The sequence below is a fragment of the Balaenoptera musculus genome, chromosome 17 (genome assembly GCF_009873245.2).
Source record: "Balaenoptera musculus isolate JJ_BM4_2016_0621 chromosome 17, mBalMus1.pri.v3, whole genome shotgun sequence".
NCBI lineage: Eukaryota > Metazoa > Chordata > Mammalia > Artiodactyla > Balaenopteridae > Balaenoptera > Balaenoptera musculus.
In genome coordinates, this window is record NC_045801.1 from 60221938 (window position 1) to 60246495 (window position 24558).

General features: G+C 38.5%; 1 protein-coding gene across 4 annotated transcripts in view; it reads right to left on the bottom strand.

Annotated features, from left to right (window-relative positions):
* Positions 1-24558, bottom strand: part of ZFHX4 (zinc finger homeobox 4) — a 177487-nt gene that overhangs the window by 148954 nt on the left and 3975 nt on the right. For 2 of the 4 annotated variants that reach the window (XM_036830526.1, XM_036830527.1), the window contains exons 2-3: positions 3186-5821; positions 1815-2317 (exon numbers count right to left, since the gene is read on the bottom strand). In XM_036830526.1, the coding sequence (XP_036686421.1) occupies positions 1815-2317; positions 3186-5775 (3093 nt within the window). In that variant the 5' untranslated portion in view covers positions 5776-5821. Of the gene's footprint in view, positions 1-1814; positions 2318-3185; positions 5822-24558 lie in introns of those variants that run through there. The other 2 variants (XM_036830528.1, XM_036830529.1) reach the window with 2 other exon arrangements.

The window sequence follows — 24558 nt, forward strand, 5'->3', positions numbered from 1 at the left end:
AACTGCTCTACAGACAGTGAGGGTAGTCAATCCATACTCATGGAATGAATGGATAAACTTAATACACACATACACATGTGTAAATAATCGTCAAACAATTAGATTAAATAACCTTTCCCGAGAAGATAAACAGGAACGCTCTACCTTTCTTCAGCTTCCCACATGAGATTAATAAAACAGAAAAATTTGTACATTTATATCTTCTATTCACAACATGTTAATTTAAAGTGTTAGAGGAGCTGTGTGAATACAAACACAGTTCATGAATATTCTACATAGCTCCCAGGGTCAAGATCTATTATTTATACAAACTTAATGTTTATTTTTTTTCTCCTAGGTATTCTAAAAGTTTTAATAGTTCAGGTATCAGCAGAAGAAAAGTTGACAACTGAATTGTCTGTCAACTGTTGCTGTAAAAGCTATGAATTATAATACAATTAATCCATTATATTATATTTTCAATACCATCAACTTAGAAGCTTTCCATCTTACGTCAGGGCCTGTACTCCCCTCAAACTGTATAACCCAAATCTAATGCTTTCATTATTGATCCACAGAGAGCCAATATTACAGGAACAACGTTACAAATTCTCACACCACGACTTTAGGTTTTCACGCTCAGTACATCAATCCAGCATTTGAACTTCAAGAAACAGCCCAAACAAATAGTGGCAGGCCAACCCAAATAAATAACTCTTGCCCCTGCTCGAGATAGCCACAATCTGCTCTTTCTGTGGTCTGTTTATAGTTCGAAAGAGCATTAGAAGAGCCATAGGTATTATAATCACTGGTTGACTCCTGATAGTAATCACTGATTTCTAGTATAAATCAATAGATAACACTTGCAAAATGGATTTTGTAATCATATTTAGAGCTTGTTACGATGACTAATGGTTTGCAATATTTTCTGAATTTTAATATCCTCTGGACAAAAGAAGTTTTTATAAGTTACCAAGTTATTCATCATAGAAATGAATCTGTTACATTTGTACATGAACCAAGACAATCAAGCCAATCCAGTTAACAAACTGCAGAAAATAAATTAACCAGTAATTAGGTTCAGAAAAAGTCAAGACAAGGTATGTAACAAATGATGTTCATCGCTTGCGCGTGTTCATTACATCCGTATAGTTTTTTTTTCCCCTGTAACATTAAAAGTCTAGTTGCCATTCAATGAACATTTTTACCTGCGCCACACCCACTGAGGGGGATAAAAACTTTACTAGCTGGGAAAGGTCATGCAAAATAACAACAGAGTTAAGTAGGAGACTGACAACTGATGCTAAGGGAGGGTGTGTTTTTACTCAATACCACCAGGAGCTTGCAGGAAAAAAAAACCCAAAAAGCACACATAGTGTTTGGATCATCCTTGTTTGTCACCAAACAAAAGATGATGCACTCACAAGGCAGCGCTATTTTTGTCCTCTGCTCCCTGAAACCATTAATACTTAGCTAAGAGTGTTGCTATGTTGTTGTTTTTGATCAATCAATAAAAGAGGTTTAAGAGTATTATTTTATATATGGAAACACTCAGAAAAGTGATTTTATTTCAGGGCAGCCAGTAGAGTGATCAATCCCACGGAGATACGTGTAAAAGGGACATATGGCAAATCCTTTAAATATATTTTCTGATTCCATCTACTTCAACAGGCTCTGCATTTAGCAACGTGAAGCAGAAACCGTGGCTCTTGCCCTTCTACTTTTTTTTTTTTTTCCTCTCTTTTTTCCTTAACTTGCAGATTTGTGGTCCAAGCTCCAAAACAGTTAATTCCCTCCTCTACTCAGCTCCAAGAGAAACGGATGACACTGCTTACCTTGTAGAGCTTCAGGGCTGCCTCGTGCCTGTGATTGGTGGTGTGCAAGCGTAATTTATCCACGCTGTTGGTGTAGTAGTCACAGGCGTTACATTTTAGGTGAACGGGGTTGCCAATGGCAATGCACTTCAGCCTCCACTCATTGCTTTTGCCCCCTTCTTTAATGTGAGCCACCAGTTGATACTTCTGCATATGTTTATCAGTCTTGCAGTGGAGCTGGAAGTTGGCTTTGAGCTGAGAGTTGTAGTTACAGAGCTTGCACTGGTAGATATCTCCAATTACAGCCCTCCATTCCTCTTCTGGGAGGGAGCGCTCACTGCTCACATGCACGCTTAGGGCCTCCAGGCTGTCAGAGGTGAATTTGTTGCAAACAGCACACTGGAATAGCTTCAGCGCTGGGTCACTGATATAAGGTGACAGCTCTCCTGCAGTAAGGAGGGACAGGTCATCACCCATTAGCTGACCACTGGCAAGCCGGATTTCAGGCGGCAGCTCATTATTTACTACAGGAAAAAAAAATTAAAAGGAAAAATAGAGACTGGAAAACACAGCGCACACAAAGGAACCTGTAAAATAAAGTCTTGACAAGGAATGTGCTTTCTCTAGAGCTTAAACTATAAAAAGCTGTAATAGGATTGAATCAGGATCAATTACAATCATCCCTTTCAACTTCTAAATTCCCTCATCAGATAGCTTTAATTACTCCTACTGGGCATGATGTCATTCTGAAATTTGTATTTTCCAGGGCAGGAAAGTTGATCAATACCATAACAAAACAGTCACGTGCTTGCAATTTAAGCACCTAGATAAACTTACACGAGCACTAATTGTTATTTCACAATTTGTCTAAAAGCTTGATGAGATTTGGCTAATACTGTATGCGTGCCTGCAATCTACTGCCAAATAGCTGGGGTAAGGTAACGGTGTTACTGTTCGTTTAATTATCTTCAATCACAGACATTAAAATATTTTTCCAAAAAATTTCATGAAAAATAATGGCATACCCTTTGGAAGCTCAAGTTTGATATTTTAGTGCATAATTGCCGAAATTGAAGCTATAAACCTAGTAAGGTATAGCTAACGATGACAGGCAATTAATGCCAATTAGTATGTGTTAATCAACCTCTTACAGGAAAACAAAGTTTGCCAACTCCTCTTCTGCGGCCCTTGCTCCCTTAACTCCTTCCTCTCTGAAGTTAATTCAGGTTTGAAGTGAAGCACAAATGGTTGGATTATCGAGCTTAACGAGAAAGTCCCTTCTAGTAAACTGTCCCCAATGTGTCGGCACTCACCACTTTATCTGGGTGCATCACGCCAAATCAAAACGTGATGAGAAACTAACAGCAGTGCGGAAAAGCAGTAAATACTGACCAAGTCCCGGTGCCAGAGCGGCCGCTGTCGCCGGGTCCAGCTGGAATGGATTGATCATCAGCTGCGGGTCGCCGGGGTTGTCCAGCTTCATCCCGGTCAGGCCTATATTCTGGGCCAGGTAGTACTGATACAGCTCTGCCTCGGCCGGGGCGAGGCCCAGGTGCAGGTTATGCTGGATCTGCTTCATGTTCTGCTGCAGAAGCATCATGTTGTGCATGTGCTTTTCACTGGTCATGTGAATCCGCAGGTTCCGGGCCACGTTGGTTTCGTAATCGCACACCTCGCAGCGCCAGGTGGGTTTCTGCTTGGGTTTGGACGGAGAGGGGGTCCCGCAGCCACTGAGGCTGGGGTTGGAGGTCGGGGCCGAGTGGCCGAACACCTGCTCGCCGTTGCCATTTTGGAGATTCTGCACATTGTTCAGGTGCTTGTCCGACTGCATATGAATACTGAGGTTGCCTTTGGTAGTGGTGGAGTAGTTACAAACCTCACAGCGGAAGGGTTTATAGCCACATGTGTAACTCTCGCCCCGGGCGAGCCTGGGGTGAGGCTGTCCAGTCTTACAATAAACGCAGGAGCCGCCCGGCTCGGGGTGTTTCTCCTTCATGTGGGCCTCCAGGGTCTGCTGATATTTGTAGTGCCAGTTACATTTGGGACACTTGAGCGTTTTGCATGAGTTCCTTGAGTGCATCATAGTCATATGACCCCCAAGAGACCTCGAGGACCCCAAAACCGTGTCGCACTTGGGACACTCGATGCCACTGCCCGGTGAGCCGTCCCCGCCGGGCCCCGGGGTGCTGGGGGCGCTCGGGGTGAAGCCGTGCTGGTGAGGAACAGCCGCGCTGTCTTCGTCCCCCCGGGCCGTCTCACTTGGGTGAGCAGCCGTGGCGCCGTCTTTACTGGCACCCGCTTCTGCCAGGTCCTTGCCACCGAGGCCGTAGCCGGCGGCGACACCGCCCCCGGCCCTGACGGCGGAGGCCTGCTTCTTCTTTTCTGGGTCGTCAGAAACAGTGGCCGAGGAGGACGAGGGGCCCTTTTCGATGAATTTTAGCACGCTGGATGATAAAGGAGAAATGCTTTGGTTTAAGAGAGGGAAATCTTTGTTACCAATACCATCGGTGAGTTCACCTAATACTTCCTCGTCGTCAAGTTCATTGGAGTACGCATCCTCTTCGTCCTCATCTCCCGCCTCGGTGGGCTCGCTCTTGACCGGGCACTCCCCGTTGGGGTGTAAAGCGTGGCTCTCTTTTGGCCTTTCACAGTTGTTCTCTTGGTCTTTGCTCTCTGACGTCTTGCTAGACTCAGACGATGCGTGGCTGAGGGAGACGGAGGTAATCGGGGTGCTCACTACTAAACTAGACAGCCCTCCCAGAGTCACTTCAGCCTTTGGCATTTGGGTGATCCCCAGCGGCTGCTCTGCTGAGCCGGGGCTGCTCGCGCTGCCCTTCAAGAAGGCAAAGCCAGCCGGCAAAGAGTCACCATTTTCAACATGAAAAGCGCTCCATAAACCGCGGAAGGTTGGGTCGGGTCCTATGAGGTTCGTAGTAGAAAAATGGGGATAAACAGAAGTGGATTTTTTTGGTTCCAGAAAGCTTATAAGAGGTTCTTTGTCTTTGCCGATCCCCTGTATGATGGCGGAGACGCACTTGTTACTGAGGAGCTTCTGTTCCTCCTCGTTAAGGGTCATCCGATGATCATGCACAGCATGGGTTACAAATGACCTGATATAACCGAAAGACAGCTTGCACAAGAAACACATTAAAACGGGTTTCCTTTTCCCATCGCTAACACAACCATCGAATTTGGACAAGTCCACATTGTTGGGGACATCTTTGGACACACAGGAGTTTTTGGCTGAGCCATCACTGGTTAGATAGTCTTTCTCTCTCTTGTGTCGGAGATCGTAGACACGGAAACTGTGCAACACAGGACCAACTCCTGCTAGTGCTGAGGTATTTGGGAAAGCCTGATCGGCCGTAAATGGTTTCCCGAGGGATGAAGCGATATGAAAAGTGTTGATGATCTGTGGGTAGAACGACAGAGATGCAGAAGGAGGCTGATCACTTTTCTCTCCAGCCGATGCCAGGGAGTCCAGGAACATGGCTGTAGAAAAGAGTTTGCTGTTTGCCCCAGTCTGTGCGTTCTGCCCACTTTCTTTGGAGTCCTCAATTATATAAGCTGACCCATCAGGCTGGTAAACGATCTCCCCGGTCAGATTTTCCACGTCACTGTCCTCTAACTCGCTGATCTCGCTCTCGTTGTCATCCTTCAGGACCGGAAGGCGGGCATTCGGGCAGTGGTGTTCCATGTATTTCTGTAAACTGGGAAAAGAAGTAGCACATTCGTTGCACGGTATCTCCTTGGCTGAGGTAACCTGAGTGGCAGCTGCATTCTCGACGCTGAAACCCAGCAAGACTTCACTTTTGCGCTCATCCGTTTTCAGGTTGTCATCTGTGGAGCTGTTTTCCCTGTCAGGCTCCATCCCTGCAACTTTCTCTGGCACCTCATTATCAAGTTGTGCCGTTCCACATAGCTTTGATGTGCTCTGCCCATTTTCCTGCCTTGAGATAGGAGGGGAGTCACAGGTTTCCATGGCAATTGCTACATGGGGATCTCATTTCATCCAGCCTGTCAGGGACCTGGATAAAAAATAAGGTGAGAGGAGCCATTTTTATTAAATAATGACACAGCTCACTAATAGCCCATCACTAATTTACAGCTGCTGTAAACTCATACTATCTAAAAAGGTGAGGGGGAAAAAGTTAAAACCAGCGTACCTATCTATCACAGACAGACTTTGTATAAATGTAGCAAAATAATGTAGATAGCTATCACAGGCATGCCTAGACATCCAAAGTGTTTTTGAAATCACTATGAGCATTCATCACAAATCTAAAATTCATATCAGTAAGCCGTATTTTTTTTTTCATTCCTGTTTTCTGAAAACGGATAGAACATACGTAAAAGCTTTAACACCCCTTTTAATAGAAATCTAAATGGCTTTCATAGATGACAGCGGGAATAAAAGGACTACACAAATAACTTGTAATTTTTTAAATTTACCTTTTACTTTATCAGGCAGTGACTAGAAGGGGGGATGCGCGTGGGAGGGAGACCAACAATAAAGGAGCCTTAAAATGAGAAATATTACAGTCACAGGCAGCACGAACCAAACTCTTCTCTGGTTTTCATTTTGCCAGTAAATCAGCTTACTACAAATCTTCCTTGTGCAAAAGCTCTCAGCAGGTATCTGGCTGGCCCTGATTAAGCACCAATCACAATTCTTCCCCACACTTCAGTCACCTCAATAGGCACCAGAACAGAAATTAATATTTACTGCAACCAGTCCTACCATCCTAGGGGACAATCGTATGCACTCCGTTGTTTTTTTTTTTTTTTTTTTTCCCACTGCAATACGTAATGAACACCATTCCAAAAACCATTTTGATATTATCAATCCTGGTGAGTTGCCCATCTCTCAACCACTGCCTCAATCAACATCTCCCTTGGCTTAACAAATCATACCCAGGCACTACTGATGAAAATACTTCAATCTTTTTATTTAATTTTCTCCAGACAAGCATTTTAGGCCATAAACTCCCTTTGTTGAGAATAAGATGCACTCTACAAAGCCATATCAGTTTCTGGTAGCACAGCAAGGTACCAGGGGAAAGTTGGGCATAGGTTGATAAAAATGCATTCCCTTTCTGTGTGTCAGTATGTATGTGTGTGCCCACTTGTGTGTGTACCTACAAACCTCAGCTACTGGAACAGCAGCTTGATTGGGGCTTAAGCTTCTCTGAGTCCCTGCAGATCTCTCCATTTGCAGAATGATTCCACTATACACGAGAGTTGAGTGGTCTCAAACTTTAGTGCTTGTTTTCATTCTGTGACCCAGGCACCATCTTGATTTTATGAAACAGGTAACCCATCTTCTTTCAAATCTCAAAACAGAAGGGACTCAGAACTTCAAAGCAAAAAGCCCTGTAATGTAAAAGTATCAACACTTTCACGCACGCTGACGATTTCTGAAACAAGGAAGGTTGACGCGGCTATACTGCATTTCGTGTTCTACTGGGGACCTGGCTATACTGCATTACGTATTATATTGGGGAGGATGGACAAGCGATGACTCCTCCTGGACACCCCTCCCACCCCTACATTCTATTGTGTAGACTTCACAGTGGCAGAGAGCTAAGAAGAGAACATAACTCTGGGCTCATCAATATTACTAGGCATTTTAGAAATTCCTTTTCAAAAGTTCTTCTAGAAGAAAGACATCCTTGAAGGTCACTGGCATATTAAGTATGAAGAATAACTTCTTCATACTCTCTTTACTGTAATCAAATTTCATCTTAGCTAAATCAGAGAGGAAGTCATCAGTTTCAAATACATCAAAAGATCTGCATAGATTGAAAATAAAATCAAAATTCGTTTTGGTATCTAAGATGGTTAAAATGACATTCTAATTGCTCACGAATCAAACATCACAAAGCTTCGTGTGTAATTTTAATCATTGAGGAGCTCCAGGTTAATTATCCTCACGGCATGCATGCAGCTTTTAAAACTCTCTGAAATAATCTGATAAATCCCCAAACGTGTGAAAACCTAATAATTTTCTAATTAGTCCACAAACATTAATGTTTACCTTTGCATTTACCAAATCTGTACGAGGTATACATACTGAAGGCAGCCAAAATGTCTAAAATAGAATCCCTTAATGGACTAAAAGATATGAGGAAGGCAGGAAGAAACTGGAGAGTTGGAGTGGAAGCAAAGTGGTAAATAATACTAAATTAATGATCCTAGATTAAAATGTAAAGTTCCAGGACCCAAAGTAGTTTTTTTTTTCTTTCCTATGATAACTTCGGCAGATATGTGGAAGAAGATTCACCGTAATTACAAGAGTGAGGAAAGTTCTCAAACACTTTACAGCTTCGTAAAGAAGCTTCTGAGCTATTTTTATTATTTGAATTCTGTTTTACCGGCATGCCTACAACAGTTCTCAGCCTACAGAAACACTTACTAGAATTATTACACACATGCTGAATGCACCCCAAATGAGTTATATGTAATGTGCAGTTAATAATTTTGGCCAGATGCCGAATGGACTCTGCAATATTTCTCTATATGAAATACTGCAGAGTCCATTCATGGACTCATGTCAATATTTCTCTATATGAGGTAGATCCTCTCTTTTTATTTTATCTTAACAGAACCAGAAGTAACTTCAAAAATGTAATGACGTTATTGCTATGTGAAAAAAAATTATGAAAACTATACTACAGTGTCCATCACAGGTCAAAGCAATGTGGTAGGATATATTTTGTTACAATACTCCCACATAACTTTACACAAAATTGCCTATCAAGTTCTTCTCACAAGCTACACATTAATCAGAAACTAAGTCAAATACATAGTAAGTCTTCTCTGCAATCAAATTTACATTTAATTCCGAAAGCAACAGTAACAAAACTATCTGAACTGATAGAGCTAGTAATAGATTTACCTGATTTTTAAATTTGTAGCCATAGACTATGACCATGGCAGTGTTTACCAGCATGTTTGGATGGAATTGCTTTAGTTTGTGCAGTTAAAGTTATTTAGATCAGTATGTACCGTGACACTGAATATGATGCTAAGTGATTTCACTGTCACCAGTGTCAGACAAGATCTTTCTTTTATCAACGTGTCCCACTTAGGAAATTTACACTAAAGTTTATAAGTCCCAGTTAAAAGACCACAAAGACAACCATTTAACTTAAACCACAGAATTCATTCCAAAATGACTGCATAACAAGTAAACTCACTGTAAAAGTTGCTTCACCCTTTAAGCTGCTTTCTATTTAGTCTTCACCAATTTCTATTCTCTACTGCCATACATTCTATTAAAAAAAAAAAAATCACCCAAGTCCTCAAGAAATCTCAAAGAGAAAACCTAATATAATTTTAATGCTAAATTCAGAACAATACATACCTGCTGGTCTGCTTGGAATACGTGTACACAGTTTTGGGTATTCTCAGTAATTCACAAGATCTGTGACTTTGATCATGTAAATCCCTTTTTCGGAACTAATGGACAACATGCAGAAAAGAACTTTTATTGCTTGTTCTGCCTTGCTTTCGTCCTGCAGTCACTGCTGCCTAAACTCTTCTCTGCTAAATGACCAAACCCACCTACCAGGAGGCTGGCTAATGAAAGGGGGTGCTTTCTGAACAACAGAAGAATTCCTTTGCATTCAGAAAGCAGAGTTCCCATTAGAACCCAAAATCAGGCCAGTTTTACCTCTGTTTTTTAATTGAGATTGTCCCAGCCCTCCTCTGTAGCACAGTGAGACAGTGCTTGTGAAATGATTAAAAAGAACGTGATCTGATCAAGAGGACAGAATAATGGGAAAGGAATGCTAGGTTAGCCACTCTGCTAAGTGCTGGGAAAGAAGACCACTGTGCCCCTTTGCCTATTGTTTTTATTCTCATCTGCTCTTTAGCCATCTCATAATACTTTGAGTCGTAATTCCATTTTAAACGGGTTAAAAGTTGTCTACTTACAAGGGAATTTGGTAACAAGTTAGAAATCCTAAATATATATATATATATATGTATATATAGAGAAAATAAATAAAAATCCTTGAATTATATCAAGTTTCCAAAAGGTCATCACTGTCTCTGCTGTGGCCTTTTCCCCATCCCAAATCCTCTATCAATATGTCATAGTGAGTTAGGCAAAGACAAAAGAGAGGCGCAGTGTGAAAACGGCACATATATCTAATCCTGACAAAGCAATGAATAGACCTTCACAAGTATAATTATACTTGTTTATTTGTTGCCACGTACAGAGAACTGATGAAAAAAATCCATCAAAGTGGTATTATGCAGACACCAAGAGCTTCTTTTCTTCGGTTGCTAAAGCCACATTGAAGCTTAAATTCCTTATTGTTAAATTCAGAAGAAAGAAAAAAAAAAAAGATTTTTGGCTGGACTTTTTTTTTTGCATCATTTGCTGACAGATCTTTTGTGTCCTAGGCTGTATTAGCTCACACTGCTACCTCATTTTTACCCATGCTGGAATTCATAATTACAAACTACTGTACAGAAGCTTTTAGAAGGGTGTGGTGTGCTGACCAAGACGAGAGGGTAGTGAAATCTGGCTTTTGATGTATATCAAAACACAGGTAAAGTACCTGTGTAGAAGCACCGGTTACGTCAGAATACATATTTGAGCTCAGTCTTTTAAGTTGGTTGCTGGTGGTTTTCTTTACTCAGCTTTCTCTGCAATTTGCTTATTTTAGTATATGTTTAGTATTCCATTAAAGATTGCATAACATCTTCCCCATTGCAGTATTAAAAACGTTAGCAATAAAGAAGGCAAATACAAGGATGTCAAAGGATTGAAAATATTGAGTAAAAAGATTTCAAACCAAACTATTAAGGAACCATTATGTTCCAATAGACACTAAATTACATAACTTAACAAAAGCACATTTTTCGAGATGGGGGTGGGGCAAATAAGCTTTTTTTTTCTTGCAGGATAGAAATATATCAAAGTAAAAGCAATCTGCATAGTTAATGTTTGTGAGCTTTACAATTTAAAACAGAAAAGCTGTAATTTTTCTTTGCTGGCAATCTGGAAACACTCTGGAGTTAATTACAGCTGATTCGGAGTGAACCACACAAACAAAGACCAGTCTATGTCCAGACAATTATACTGCATTAACCAGCTTAGAGCTTCCTGCTGATGTTTCAGGGGTCTTCTGTTACACCCTTCTACCTTCCCAGCACGAGAGAAAATGCTTCTGCAAGAAGGAATTAATGAACAGAGCTGCAAAAGAATGTGTGACGACCTCTCCTGACACGGCAAAAACTTTCCACCCATGTCACGACAAAGGGGAGAAGGTAATTAAGTTTGAATAGAAGGATGTAACCAAATATAGTAAGCACGTAAACCAAGCACATTTTTAAAACGGGAAAGTTGACAAAGACAAACAGGAGTGTGTAAGTCAATGAAGTCATTTTCCCCTGTTTTCCTCTCATTTTTCTCATTAAAACCTAAATTAGCTATTCAGTGCAGATTTATTTCCTTCTCATAAACAGGACCCTTATAATCGATGCTTCTGCCTCTCGTTTTTTCTTCCTCTTCCTCTCCCTCTCTTTCCAGCCTCATTTTCCCTCATTCTCTCTCTCATCTCTAAACCTCCATGGACTTTAAATGACAATTACATGTCATTAAACACATGTGTTGGAGAACTAAAGAGGAAAAGTACTCTTTGCCAATGGGTCCGATAGTTCTTAATTTGATTAGTTGTGGGAAATAGGAATTTTACTCAGTTTTCTTCGCAACTTTAATCAAACTCCAGCTACTTTCCTTGGAGAGAAATCAATAATCTCTCCTTAACCAAATTACACCATTATATGACTCATTTTATTTGTTTGCTTCAGGAAAATTTCATAATCAGTGAGCAAAATGGACCTAATACTTTAGCTATCCTCTGTAAACAAACTTTGGTCCTTTTAACCAATCTAGTTGATTTCTAATTTTCTTATTCATTCTAATTGAAAATGAATAGTTTGCATTGGTGTGAGAAAGGACATGAACTGTAATTATGTTCAGTGCCTCTCTCTGATTCTTCCTTTGATACTGTTTTGCCAGTATTCCAGCTGACATTGGGGCTTTGTAGTGATTGCTTCATTAAAGGGTAAGGATGTCCTAATCAGCTAAAGCATTACTAGAAAGCTGTTGTTTGCCAATACTGTGAGAATATACGGACCTTTTTTTTTTTTTTTTTGCTTTCTTTATAGAAGAAAAAGGTACCTCTGGATGCCATTACCCAGCCATACTTAAGTATTAATCATCTTCCCTTTGTCTCATCTATGCAAAGTAGGATTAGAGTTAAATGACTCTATGATCCTTTTAATTTTTTTCCCTAAATAAATATTAATCTACAAATCAATCAACTGGTGTTATATTAAAACACATATAAATATACTCTCTGGAAATACTAAAAGGTTGTGTAAATTACCCTCATTTTACAAAGCATCTCAGCAATGGACAGAATCATTTTCCCTTCTCAGACCCCTCTTCCTCAATCCCTACTATATTTGAAATTTCAAGTAAATAAAACTTTGAAATAGAAAGTTTAAACATGGAACCCTTTGGTTTTCCTTGGAAAAACATGTACTAAATTAATCGTTTTTAAAATTTATAAATCATATTTGCCATGTTTTTTATATGTTTATATTTCTAGTCTTTAAAACGTAATTGACTAATCTCTCTGGCATACACCCAATTTAAGAGTGCTTAGTTGATAATGCTTTTAAGTTGTCACATAGGAACATTTAAAAAATTCATCTTAATTGGTTTCATTAAGGTAAATATAACTATAGAATATTTGGCTTCAGAAACGGATTTACCAGACTAGTGAAAACCATTCCACACATACATTTTTCTGATATACAATGTGAAGACAATATATCCTAACATATACATGCATTTTTTTCTTGTCTATTAATATATAAAATTCATTATTGAAATACTGACAACTAAATATTTAAATAAGGAAACAATTGTAATTGTTTCCTCATTTAAATATTAATTAAACAAACAATAATTATTTGTATTTCATGAGTCCCACAATATGATCTCATAACCAATATAGCATAAGCATAGTAGTGTAAGTATATTCTTTTTTTTTTTTTTTTTTTGGAAAAATGTCATTCCTTGCAGGCTAAACCTACCATAATTATCTTCATAAAATTAATCGCAGGTCAGGTATCCCAGCAAACAATCCTATTCCCAGGGCAATGATTTCCAACGATTCAAAATAGTTTTAATGAAGAAAGTTATATGCGTAATTTCTTAAATCACTACCAAGTGCCCTCTTACTATCTAAGACTCTTAGTCTATCAAATGCAAGTCTCTTTTTATATCCCATGTAGATATTTTAAATTATTTTATATTAGAAACCACATTTGGGCTAACATAGAGAACCTAGGTGGAATGAAAAGTTTCTTCTGGATGAAATATTGGCAAATTTATGTTTGATCACTCAGATTTGTTGGTTTTTTAATTTCTATTATGAAGAGCCTCTTGTTTGCTTTTTGTGTATGTGTGTGGTTTGTTTGTTTGTTTGTTTGGCCTGAAAGTTAATTTGACTGCCGTCCATTAAGTGAAGTGCGCAATTCAGTAATTAACTTTTGTGGTTTAAATGTATGCACGGTAATTAAATTTCATTATAAGCAAACAAACGTCAACCATAATTATAAGCTCCTTAGTTTACCCACATATTATCCCTTTTCAAACAAACTTGATGTCAGACAAATTAAAATCAAGCAGCCAGCAATTTTGAGTTGAATTTTACATGATCTGCTGGTAACCTGATTACTTTAACTTCAATATCATTACAGGAAAAGTATTTCAGGAAAAATAATGACAAGAATTCCAACAGGAGACAAGGTTAATTGTATTGATTCAAAAGATGCATGTTCATAGGAACCATGTTGAAGGAATAATGTTATCTCAAATCTACAGTTTCTATTAAAATGAAATTGTCCAGCATGAAAGAGGCAATTAAGATTAGTGTCTGCAGAACTAGAGATACTAAACTAACTAACTAATTATCTGGGCCCAATTATCTTATACTTTAAGTAGCAAAATATCAGTGTGGAGCAACTACAAGGCATAAGGTTTTCAGGTTTATTTACTGACTGGTGTATCTATTAGGACCAAGAACAAGTGGAGCTGTCAGGACATAATGAAGGTAAATGATTAGTTAGCACCAAGCCTGAACTCTTCTTCAATGCAATAAGAGTTAATTAAAGTTTACCACCAAACATCAACCAAAGCAGGATGTTGATCAGGTTTCAGCATTAAGTGCAAACAGACAATAGTTGGCAGCAATTAGTGCAGCTATCAAATGACATGCAATGATAATTATACATTTAAAACTGCTAAAGAGCTGGGGGGAAAAAAAAACTAATCAGCCTCTTTGACGACAAATACTCAAAGGGCAGGAAACAGGTATCAGATTATTTCACTTTAACACTGTAAATCAATAGAATTAAACAAGCAAAGGCTGTATGGGTACATTATCTGAAAGAGAACAGTTCACTGGATCCAAAATGAAATAAATCTGCTAGTACTGGTCTCTCAAAGATAAGAACTTCTGGAGCTAAAGAAAATCAGTTACTTTTCAATTAAAGTTTCAGAGTGAAGTCTGTGTAAAGAAAGTTTAGCTTCTGGGTTTTGTGTAAACCCAACAATGCAACAAGTATTCCAGCATAATTACTGTTATTTAAATTAAGTATTAACTTCCACTCTAAAGGTACTGTCAAAAGTGCTTTATGCCTGAATATTATCTTTGTGTGCTCGAATACTACCTCCCTGAAACATGTTTAGATGTTAGAGTCAAAATTCTTTTAATACAGCTAAATTTAAAACAAAAGCCATGTATACATGTTTAGTGTACATTATGGCAGGTCTTCCCTTGATGCCCTTCAAATCTATGACTTCAATCTTCCCAGAATCAATGAGACTGCATACAACACATGCCTTAAAATACTTTTAACAAATCGTCTCATTCTTTACCATAGTTTCTGGCCTGCAGCCTAGAGCATGTCTCCAGAAATGTGCCCATCCTCATGACCCCCACCTCTCCATTTTCCCAACTAATTCTGTTATGCTAAGGATTTGTACACAGTGTTGGCTAATCCCAATATTTCCCTGGAGCTAAATCTAAGCCATGGCCGACTCCCAGCACAAAAATATCTTTCTCCAAAAGCCCTTTCGCCCCCTTCAGCACTCATACACTCATTGGTCCTGACATTTTCACTTCAGCCATGACAAATGAGCTGATGACTCTGATGTGATTGCACGGGAGGATGGCTTTATCTAAATATATATCATTAACTCTCATCACCATCTCCTAATATGGCTCTTCTGGGTTAATGTGTTGTGAAAATTTGAGGAAATTTTTGTGTAAATATATGCACTTTAAGGAGTAAGAGACCAACTTCATCAAAAGGAGAAAAGGGAAGCCAGAGTGGACAGGATCGGGGAAGGGAAAAAAAAAAAAAAGACTAGCATTAACTAAATGTTGCTCTGGGGATTTAAGTAACTCGACTCAACCTCTGCCCCAGCAAACCAGCCATCTGACTGTCTCTTAAAGGCCCCTTCCCCTCCAGAGGGGCGGCTGGAGCAGAGCATAATCTGTGAAGTGGCACAAATAAAGCTTCTCAGATAAACACGGCTAATCAATCTGCAAGCCCATTTCTTTGTTTCTACACACCCCCACCCCCACCCCCGTGTAGGACGGATTTTACTCTCGAACCCTTAATTCCCTACGTTACTAAATCTCTCTAAATTCATTTTAATGGAAAAAGGGATTGTCAAAACCCATTTCCCTCCGAGGTCATTGTCTTCTTCAATTAGAAAGGAGCAATCTTTTTCTGACCATTATTAAATGTGAAACTCTTCAAGCTTTAAAAAGAGGGGAAAGGGAAACTTTTCCATTTAGCATGAATGCCGCAACCTTTAGGTTAAGTTAGAACCCAAGTTCCAGTTACACAGTTCTTGTTATACTATGGAGTTTACAGAGTAGATAACTGTTATAACCTCTTCTGTCAATTCATCTGAGAACGCTCAGCCAATCAGAGTCGACTGTAGCATAACAGACCTCGGGAAAGGAGGTCAGGCTTTGAGGTAAAGTGCTATTCACTACTGGACCATGCAAGGAGCTCTTTATTCCTGTGCTTATTGGCATCAGTCCCCCTTACTAGAGCAAGAACAAAGCCAAGTGCTCGTGTGAGGTTTATGAATAAATCAGAGGTGAGCCACTTTAAGTGCTGCCCATGACTTCCTTGTTGACAGTGAGCACTTAAACAGGCTTCTATGACCAGCAACTTCTGGCAAACCACAATGATTCCTAATCTGCACCCTGTTTCATTTCAAGAACTAAGTGGCCCGCCCCATTTTTCCTGCAAGTTTTCACCTTTCAGGCAATTCTTGTTCTATCTCGAGCAGTTTAGCTTTACAATCCCAAAGCAGTCAGCTGGCTCTACGGTCATCATAGAAATTGTACCAACTGAAAATCGTCCTTTGCTTGGAAAAATTCCACAAATGAAAAAATCTCCAGCATAACAGAAATTATTCTCATATTAATATTATAGAATCTTTGGATATGGGAGGAGCTCAACCAACTAAGCTGAAAAATGTTAAATGATTTGCTGACGGAGACACACACACACATACACACACACACACACACACACATACACACACACGATTCTCATTGGCTGTGCCCTGTAGTTGTGTGATATTTCCCGGAAATTTCTCTGAGCTTCAGTTTCCTTATGGGTTAAACCAGGGGATTGTGCTATATCCCTTCCGACTGCAACAAGCTATGGTTCTAATACAAAAACCCATTTAGATTGTGCTGGAAGATAGTTTTCCCTATGGAATCTTCCAAGACAGACCCAGATGTTTTTAAGGTCGCATTTTTTTTCAATACCCAGATTTCAAGAGGAGAGGCAGATTCCAGTAGTATAGTAAACTGAAGTGTTCTATTTATGTTTGTAATTAACAATCATATTTTTTCATGTATTCATGTATTTATTGAGAATATTTACCAAGGATTTGCCAATATTGTCCATCACTGTGAATACAGGGATTAAACAGACATGGGTGCTACCCTCATGGAGACTGAAATTTATTTGAGGAGAAACTTAAACAAGCATCGTGAAAAATGCTAAGATGCTAATTATTTTCTTCCAATGAAATGTATCCTACCCTATCAGTATTCAATAAATGCTTAGCCTTAAATAAATGTGCTTCAAATGAACGGTTAAGTCCAGGGCCACTTATAAATGACCAGAACGTAGGCAAGGCACACACTTTTATTTTTAAGAAAAACTTGAGCAAAGATTGTGAACTAAATATATATTATAAATGTCAAGCAAAAATCAAACTCAAATCTGGGAAATTACTATCCAAAATACACTTATATTTTCCATAAAAATATAAAGAATAATTTTAAGTGTGTATCTTACATGTAACACAATGGGAAATTATTATGAATTTAAAAATCAAAAAGAAAAACCATAAGAGAAATAGATTTTAGTTTAGAGGATCGAAAAATTGTGTTTATAAATTTATTAACCCTTATCGTGAATCTTATCACCTTTGAACCTGGGTCGTCCTCCTCTGAATAATGCATTCCTATGGAAAGATAAAGGACTGTGATATCCTCCATGAGATAAGCCAAGAGGAGACTCATAACTTGGCTATAAAATTCCCACAAGAAAATTTAAGGGTTCTATAATATTACTGGGTTATTAATAACTGGATCTTTTCTCTAGGTTGGTATAAATTTTGGTCAGCAGGGTGCCATGTAAACAGTATTTATTCTTCTTTCATGGCATATCAAAATATCATAACATCAAGTATATAAAAAGGTATTGCTATGACATCTAATCCAGTTTGGGGAAAACCTCTAATTCAAAGGCTTTCAAACAGGTAGGATCAGCTTCAATGCTGAAATAAGCTTTGTGGTCTCTTCTATTATTGTATATAATGGACAGTCTGGAATCTTGAGTTCCTATGGATAGACTAAGGTCTGGATTATTTTAAAACTGTTTCTGTTCTAACTTGCTTCTTATAAAAAGATCCCAGAAATGCATTAAAATCATCTAGAAACCCCTCAAAACTGAAGCAACTTGTGATGATGGAGTAGCAAATAATGAGGTGGAGGCGTATCCAGCTAGATGTCATCTAGGTATCCGTCAATGAGAAAACATGAGAAGGAGACTACCCTTTGGTCCTACCTCTTAGGCATCCCCCTTGACTAATTCCTATCTCCCTCCCTTGTCAGGGAGAGGGGCATCTCTATTCAAAAGGTCTATGTAGATTTGCTTTATCAAGTACTCTTCAGTAGAGCATTATATCAAAACCAGCTATTGACAATAAAGAAAAGGGGAACGAAGGATATCGGGCCCTGTCCACATTCACTTATTTTAATATGTTCACAACAGTTTAGCCTTAGGTAAGCTCTACAGCAACTCTGAGATACAAACGAGGAATCTGAAGCTCAAAAAGATTAAATAACTTTGATAAGGTCATCTATAACAAGAATTTAACCCAAGTGTCTTATAGATCTAATAAGATTTCTATTGGTCATTGAGTTGTCAAAAATTGGAGTAGATTTTCAAATATCTAAGACTTAAGTTAAACAAACTCATTTAAAAGGAAAAAGGAATCCAAAGTAAACAGAATCAAAAGAATGTCTGGTTTTAAACTAAGGGTCATTCTTTCTCTACACTATGCTGCCTCTAAAACACCACAGCTTTGTCTTTACTTTCCCTCCACAAAATAGAAACCTCTTTCTTCTTCACACTGTGTTCATCGTTATTAAGAATACATTTTAAGTCACTGAGATCATTAGTACTTTCATGAATCGTAGACTCATCTTGACCATTCAAAGTACCTAGTCTAACCTCTTACTTAACACAAAAACACGCTTCCAGTCACAATGGTAATAGGCCATCCAGAGTCTACTGGTCTCCTTTCAGTAACAGGGAACTCACTCTCTCAGAGGAGACAACATCACTGTTGGATTACCTTTGCACATTTTCCTTTTCTTCTCTTCCCCATTTCTACCACATTTGTATTCATTCACAGAACAAACCCTTTTCTGAGCAGCCAATATAGTTGAGTGACCATTGGTCCTAGAGCTGGGACAGCTGACTTCTTGTCCTGACATGTTCCTACCTTGCTGGCTGACTCAACGTTGACTTCTCCAGAATTCAGTGTGCCATATTTTAAAATGAGCTGGTTGAACTGAAGAACTATAAGGAAGTTTCTAGGATTTAGCCCTTTGATAGTTTCCAGTTGTCTTACCACCCTACCTGCTCTTTTCTGTTGCGATCGTTTTGGCCACTTTTTAGAAAATGAAAGAAATTCAGTCTACAGAGGAACACCGCACAGGCTACCCCTATAAACACATCTGAAGAGGAAAGAGACATTAACATGGAAAAAGGGTAGGGGTGTGTGTGTGTGTCTGCATACACACTCCTAGCTTGTATCTATTAAACCAAAGGATATGACTCACTCTCCATTCATTAGTGGGCTCAGGAAATTTTAAGTATGAATTGCTTTATTCCTAAATGTATGGGGGAAAAGTACTACGAACTATATTTTAGAAAATCTACATTAGTAAAGCCTTTCAGGTTTAATAAAGGTACTTTAGGATATGATTGGGCTTCTTCAATTTATTCTTCCAATCAGGCAAATTTTAAGATTCTTTATAAACTTCCCTCTTAGAAAGTTTTGTTTTGTTATTAACAGTACAACCAGGTGGCATACACCAGCTCATATGTTTTTGTATTTTAACATTGTTAAAGCTATGGATTTCCTTTCTTCTTTACAGTGAAGGAAAAGAATTTTATGGACAGTTATAAAATGCATATTTTAACCCAAAAGTCGATTTTCCCTGGTTAAAATGATTTAGATCTGAGTAAATGCCTGCAGAACGCTTTCTGTTTTTACAGCTAGAACACAATGGAACCTATAAACTTTGTCCTAGAGGTACGTGCTATAATGTGTACCATTCAAAAATTATCAACTGTGCACTGTCGTCTCCCCAGGACAAGCAAACATTAGAAATGATCAATCATCTAAATATATGATGCTAGTGTGTGAACCCCTGACCTGAATGACTAAAACACCTACTCAGGACTTGCCTTGGACCATCAGGGCATTATGACACATTAACTAAGTCAAGCTGCCCAAATTCTTAAATTGTATTTGTTTATTTTTTCAATCTCTAGAATGTTAAAGTGGCTAATTATACCAGAGACAAGCTGCTTGCCAAATACGACTTTAGTGTCAAGCCATTTTTAGGTTGTGTGCGTACATTCAAAAGTGCCTCAAAATGGCAAATATTTTAGTTCACTCACAAACCTTGAAAAGAATAGGGGAGTGGGGAGCGGCCATTCCTGGACTGAGGATTGTATGTCAAACGTGAAACCGTATCAAACTTTCAGGGCTACTTGTGAACCTCTGAAACTAGGGAATTAACAGAACATCAAATCCAGCAAGATCACAGGGGGAACAATCCATATACAAGAAAATAATGCCATTGAGCCCTCATTAAAAGACCATTTTGTCCTTAGCCATCAAAGACTGTGAGTGCACTAAGATCTTGGTTATATCATCAGGGATAACTAAAACAAGTGCCAAGAGAAATTGTGCACTTTTAGTTCTCACATGTGTCCATCTGTTCACATATAAACATATATTCTGCTTTCTGTCTGATTCCTAAAAATCTTGATATCAGAATACCCTGGGCTTTTGCCCATTTCCTAAGAATGCAGACATCACATAAGCTACTATTAACCCATGTGGGATCCACTTCCATGGTGGCTGGAAAGCTGCCAGTTACAACACATGGTGCTTGGTTAACAATGTCTTAAAATATAAATGAATTTAATTTTTAAATTAACACATTTTTCTTATGGAAATACCTTAATAAGCCCTGCTGCATGTAAAAGAATAGCCTCCATGTGGATTTTTTTGTTCTTTTAAGATTTTTGCAAGCATATCCATAAAGTTAACCAGAAAAGTTTCTGAAACAATCCAGAATTTCTTGACAATTTTTCTAAAGGGCTCTAGTAAAGAATTTTGGTGACTTTATATAACAAAGATCAAACACTTTTCCCTTACAATGTTCTGTACTCAAGAGGCAACCCTTACACTTTAATTTATGTGAAAACACTTCTGATTACGCAAGTTTCCATGTAACCATCTTAACAGTACTGAATAGCAACTGAACAGTTAAAGTGATGAGGCAAATAGAAGTTCTACAATCTAGTGACAAAACAAGTTAGGTTAATATCTGGCGGATCCTTTCAATCCTGTTCTGGGGTAGCCTTCAATGGCTCATTTGTGGTGACCCCAAACCGGAAAGAGCTTGTTTAAAATGTATACATATAAATGATTATCCACACTGTATTTGATTTACATATGTACAAAAGAACCAATTCCCACCTTTGAAAGTGTCTTAACACTTATGGTATTTTAACTGCCCTAATTATGGTTGAAGAAACATCATTAAGAGCCCTGATCACGTCAACTGATAACCAGTTACAGCCCTAACTAGTGACAAGGGAAAACCCTACTGCAAATGTTTCCAAGAGTACTTAGACACTTTCAGAAAGACTTATCTCTAAATGAAATACACAACACTCCTACAAAGCAACATGAAGATGAATTAAATCCTAAGAAAATAACTCTGTATCCTCTTCTACCAGCCCCTCCTAGCCCGAAAAGCTGATAGGCCACTTAAAACACTTAACATTGCCAAAAAGTCAGAATACACAACTCTTTCCCAAGTGAAGTGTTCTACCAACTGAGACAACTATTTATAGCCGATAGGGTAGGGGATGGGGGAGGGAGCACCGTATATTCCATTATTAACTACATGAGATATCCACACCATACTATTGGCCTCTTCTGAAATAACTGTTTTTGCCAGCAAAGTGCTGGGAATTCTTGATACCCAATAGTCAATATTTGGCTAGCCTAGCATGTTTCTGAAAACTCTTCTATATACAAACCTCTGTTTATCGTCCTCTAGCTGCACTATTGTCATACATATTACTTCCCAGTGATGATGAAAACTCAGGGCATCTTATAAAGTTGCTGAAATCTGAGCCCCTGCTTGTTTTCTCAAGTCTTGGACAAACATAACTTTAGAGCGAGCAGAGCATAGGCATAAAGAAAGAGGAGGCTGCATTTTCATCTTCCTTTCATCTCGGTCATTCAGTCAGCCATTCAGAACCCTATTCAACAGAGCTTTTCATTATGCAAAAAAATGCTAATCCTTTTCCGATGCTTTCACACTTGTATAAACCCCCATTCCTTCAACTGAAAAGCAATTATATCAGTTTACCTTTCTGTCAAAAACAGGATTAATATTCCAATAACAGAATTTCCTTTCTTCTCCTATCTTTCTGCTTTAGGAAACTAGAGATTATTAGTCGAGGCATTCTTAGAACAAGAATACATTATTTTAAATATGATTATGTGAACCAATGAGCGGGAAAAGGAGAAGAATCATAGGAAGAAAAAGTCCTTCAGTTACAGCAGAAACTCTTTTTCTGTGACACAACTGACCTTTCCTTTGCAGATGCCCAAAGACGCGGAGTCTCACTCTGGTCTATTAATCAGAAACAAATTATGAAAGAATGTAGCTGGACTGGTTGACACTATCCCATCTTGGGAGACTCAGTCACAGCCTAGTAACAATGTCCTCTTCATGGGTAATGAACAGCCATGACAAATGGGGCAGAGAAACTATTTATTTGCATATGTAAATTCTCACACAAGGGAAACATGTACAAACAAGTGTCATTGTAAGGTGGATTAGGCAAACAACGCTTTCTTTTTAGGACATTCTGCAGCCCAGAACATTAGTCAGCACAATTAAACCAGTCTCCATGGAGACTAATGAAATTTCACCATGGTATGAGTTAAATTAGATAGCTAGTTATGTGTTTCCACAATCCAACTTGAAATCCATTATTGTTTCAGAACAATACAGCAATTGTGCCTAGCTGATCTTTGCCAGCTCAACAAGCTTCTAAGTTGACAATTTGCATATGTTAATATAATTAAGCACTAATTACATGAAACTTGTACATATTCACATGCACTTTCCCTGGGCGCTTTTCAGTTTGAACCTTGGCGAAGTCTTTAACCCTTAGAATGGTCTGAGAGGAAAAAAAAAAGAAACTCTGCCTGTGGTTACAGCCCCTAGGCAGACACAGAAAGGCTCCTCATTTATAAATACAAAGCTTAACCTAGCTTCTCATATTTCTAGCAACAATGACAGAAAATATTTTGTGAATGTGCTAGGGACCAGGGATAAGAGAAAAGGGATTGGGGGGGGTGGTGTGGATTCATCTTTAAAGACTCATAACTAGTATCTTCTCATAGGTAAGTAATAACACTCATTTCAAGAAAAATGTTAAGGAAGAGTTTGCTGTCACTGACATTGTCGAACGTTGGGAGATGAAAATGATTTGACAACAGCAAAAACAGCAAGTAGAAAAGGAAAAAGGAACCAGCAGCACCTAATGAGCTTTACATAAATATATGCGGAGGCAATTAAGCAATGTTAATTACTATGACAGCAGTTAATTGAATATAATTAGATATTTTAAGCCACTGAATAAAGCATAGTTAAGATTAATTTTATTGAGATTAATTGTAAATAAGGATAAATTAACTCTGTGTTTTGACAGGCATAAAAAGTAGTTCTGCAAATGAAGCAGGAGTGTGGCCACCAGTCCAAAAATCATATATTATTTTAATGTCACACCTCAGAATCATCTCCTCAATAAACATGACTTTTCAAACCCAAACAGACAGGAATCTTGAAGAAAAACAAACAGCTTGCAGAGATTAAAGAGCCTTTTGTCCTTTTTCATGTGCATTTCTTTTAACAGACTAAATTAAGCGAGTCTGGTGTACGTGTTTTAGGAAGGAACATTTCACACTGAATGGAAAAAATGTTCTATCACATATGAAATTCGTGCAGCTGCGCGGAACTTGGTCCAGATGGTTTTAGACTATAAAACACCACCAAATGATAGACAGTAGGCCTTCCCAAGATTATGTGATAAAGTCACAATCTTTTATTTTGACCTCCCAAATTTCTGCTTTGTGTTATTTCCCATCAAATCACATATTTTCTTTTACCATTGTGTTTCTCCAAGAGGGTTAAAGAAACGTTGCGTCTACTAAGTGTTAGAAATAAATGTTAAGCGAATGGAAGAAGGCCTCTATGAACAGATATCAGCTAAATCACTCAGCCCCAAAATGCAATGAGAGCCATGACAACAACGCAAATGCCAATACTTGGTTATTACAATGGTTACTAGAAATATTTCTTGGGAAAAATAGTGCCTGATGAAAATCCCTTCCAAATACTTTCACACCAAGCTAATCCATGCATACTCTTTAAGAAAATGAACACAGTCTTCAAGAATGCTGAACAAATCACTAATAAGAAAGGAACTTCAATTGATTTTGAAATAAATCAATAGGTGATTAACATAATATTTTTAAAGCAGCAGAATGTATGTGTGTGTATATCTCTCTATATTACATAAACATATATATTTCCAACACCTCTCAGCTCTTAATCGAACAAGGGCTTTATGCTGTGGAGCCTGGCTCTACATTGCCTCACAACTTCTTTAGGATGCCCTTGGTCTTTATAACAAAAATCCTAAAATGGTCTGTGAAACAAGACTACGACGACAAGCCATTCTGCAGTGAAAGATTTTAAATCATCCAGCCTCTTTTAATAGACTTGAGACTTAT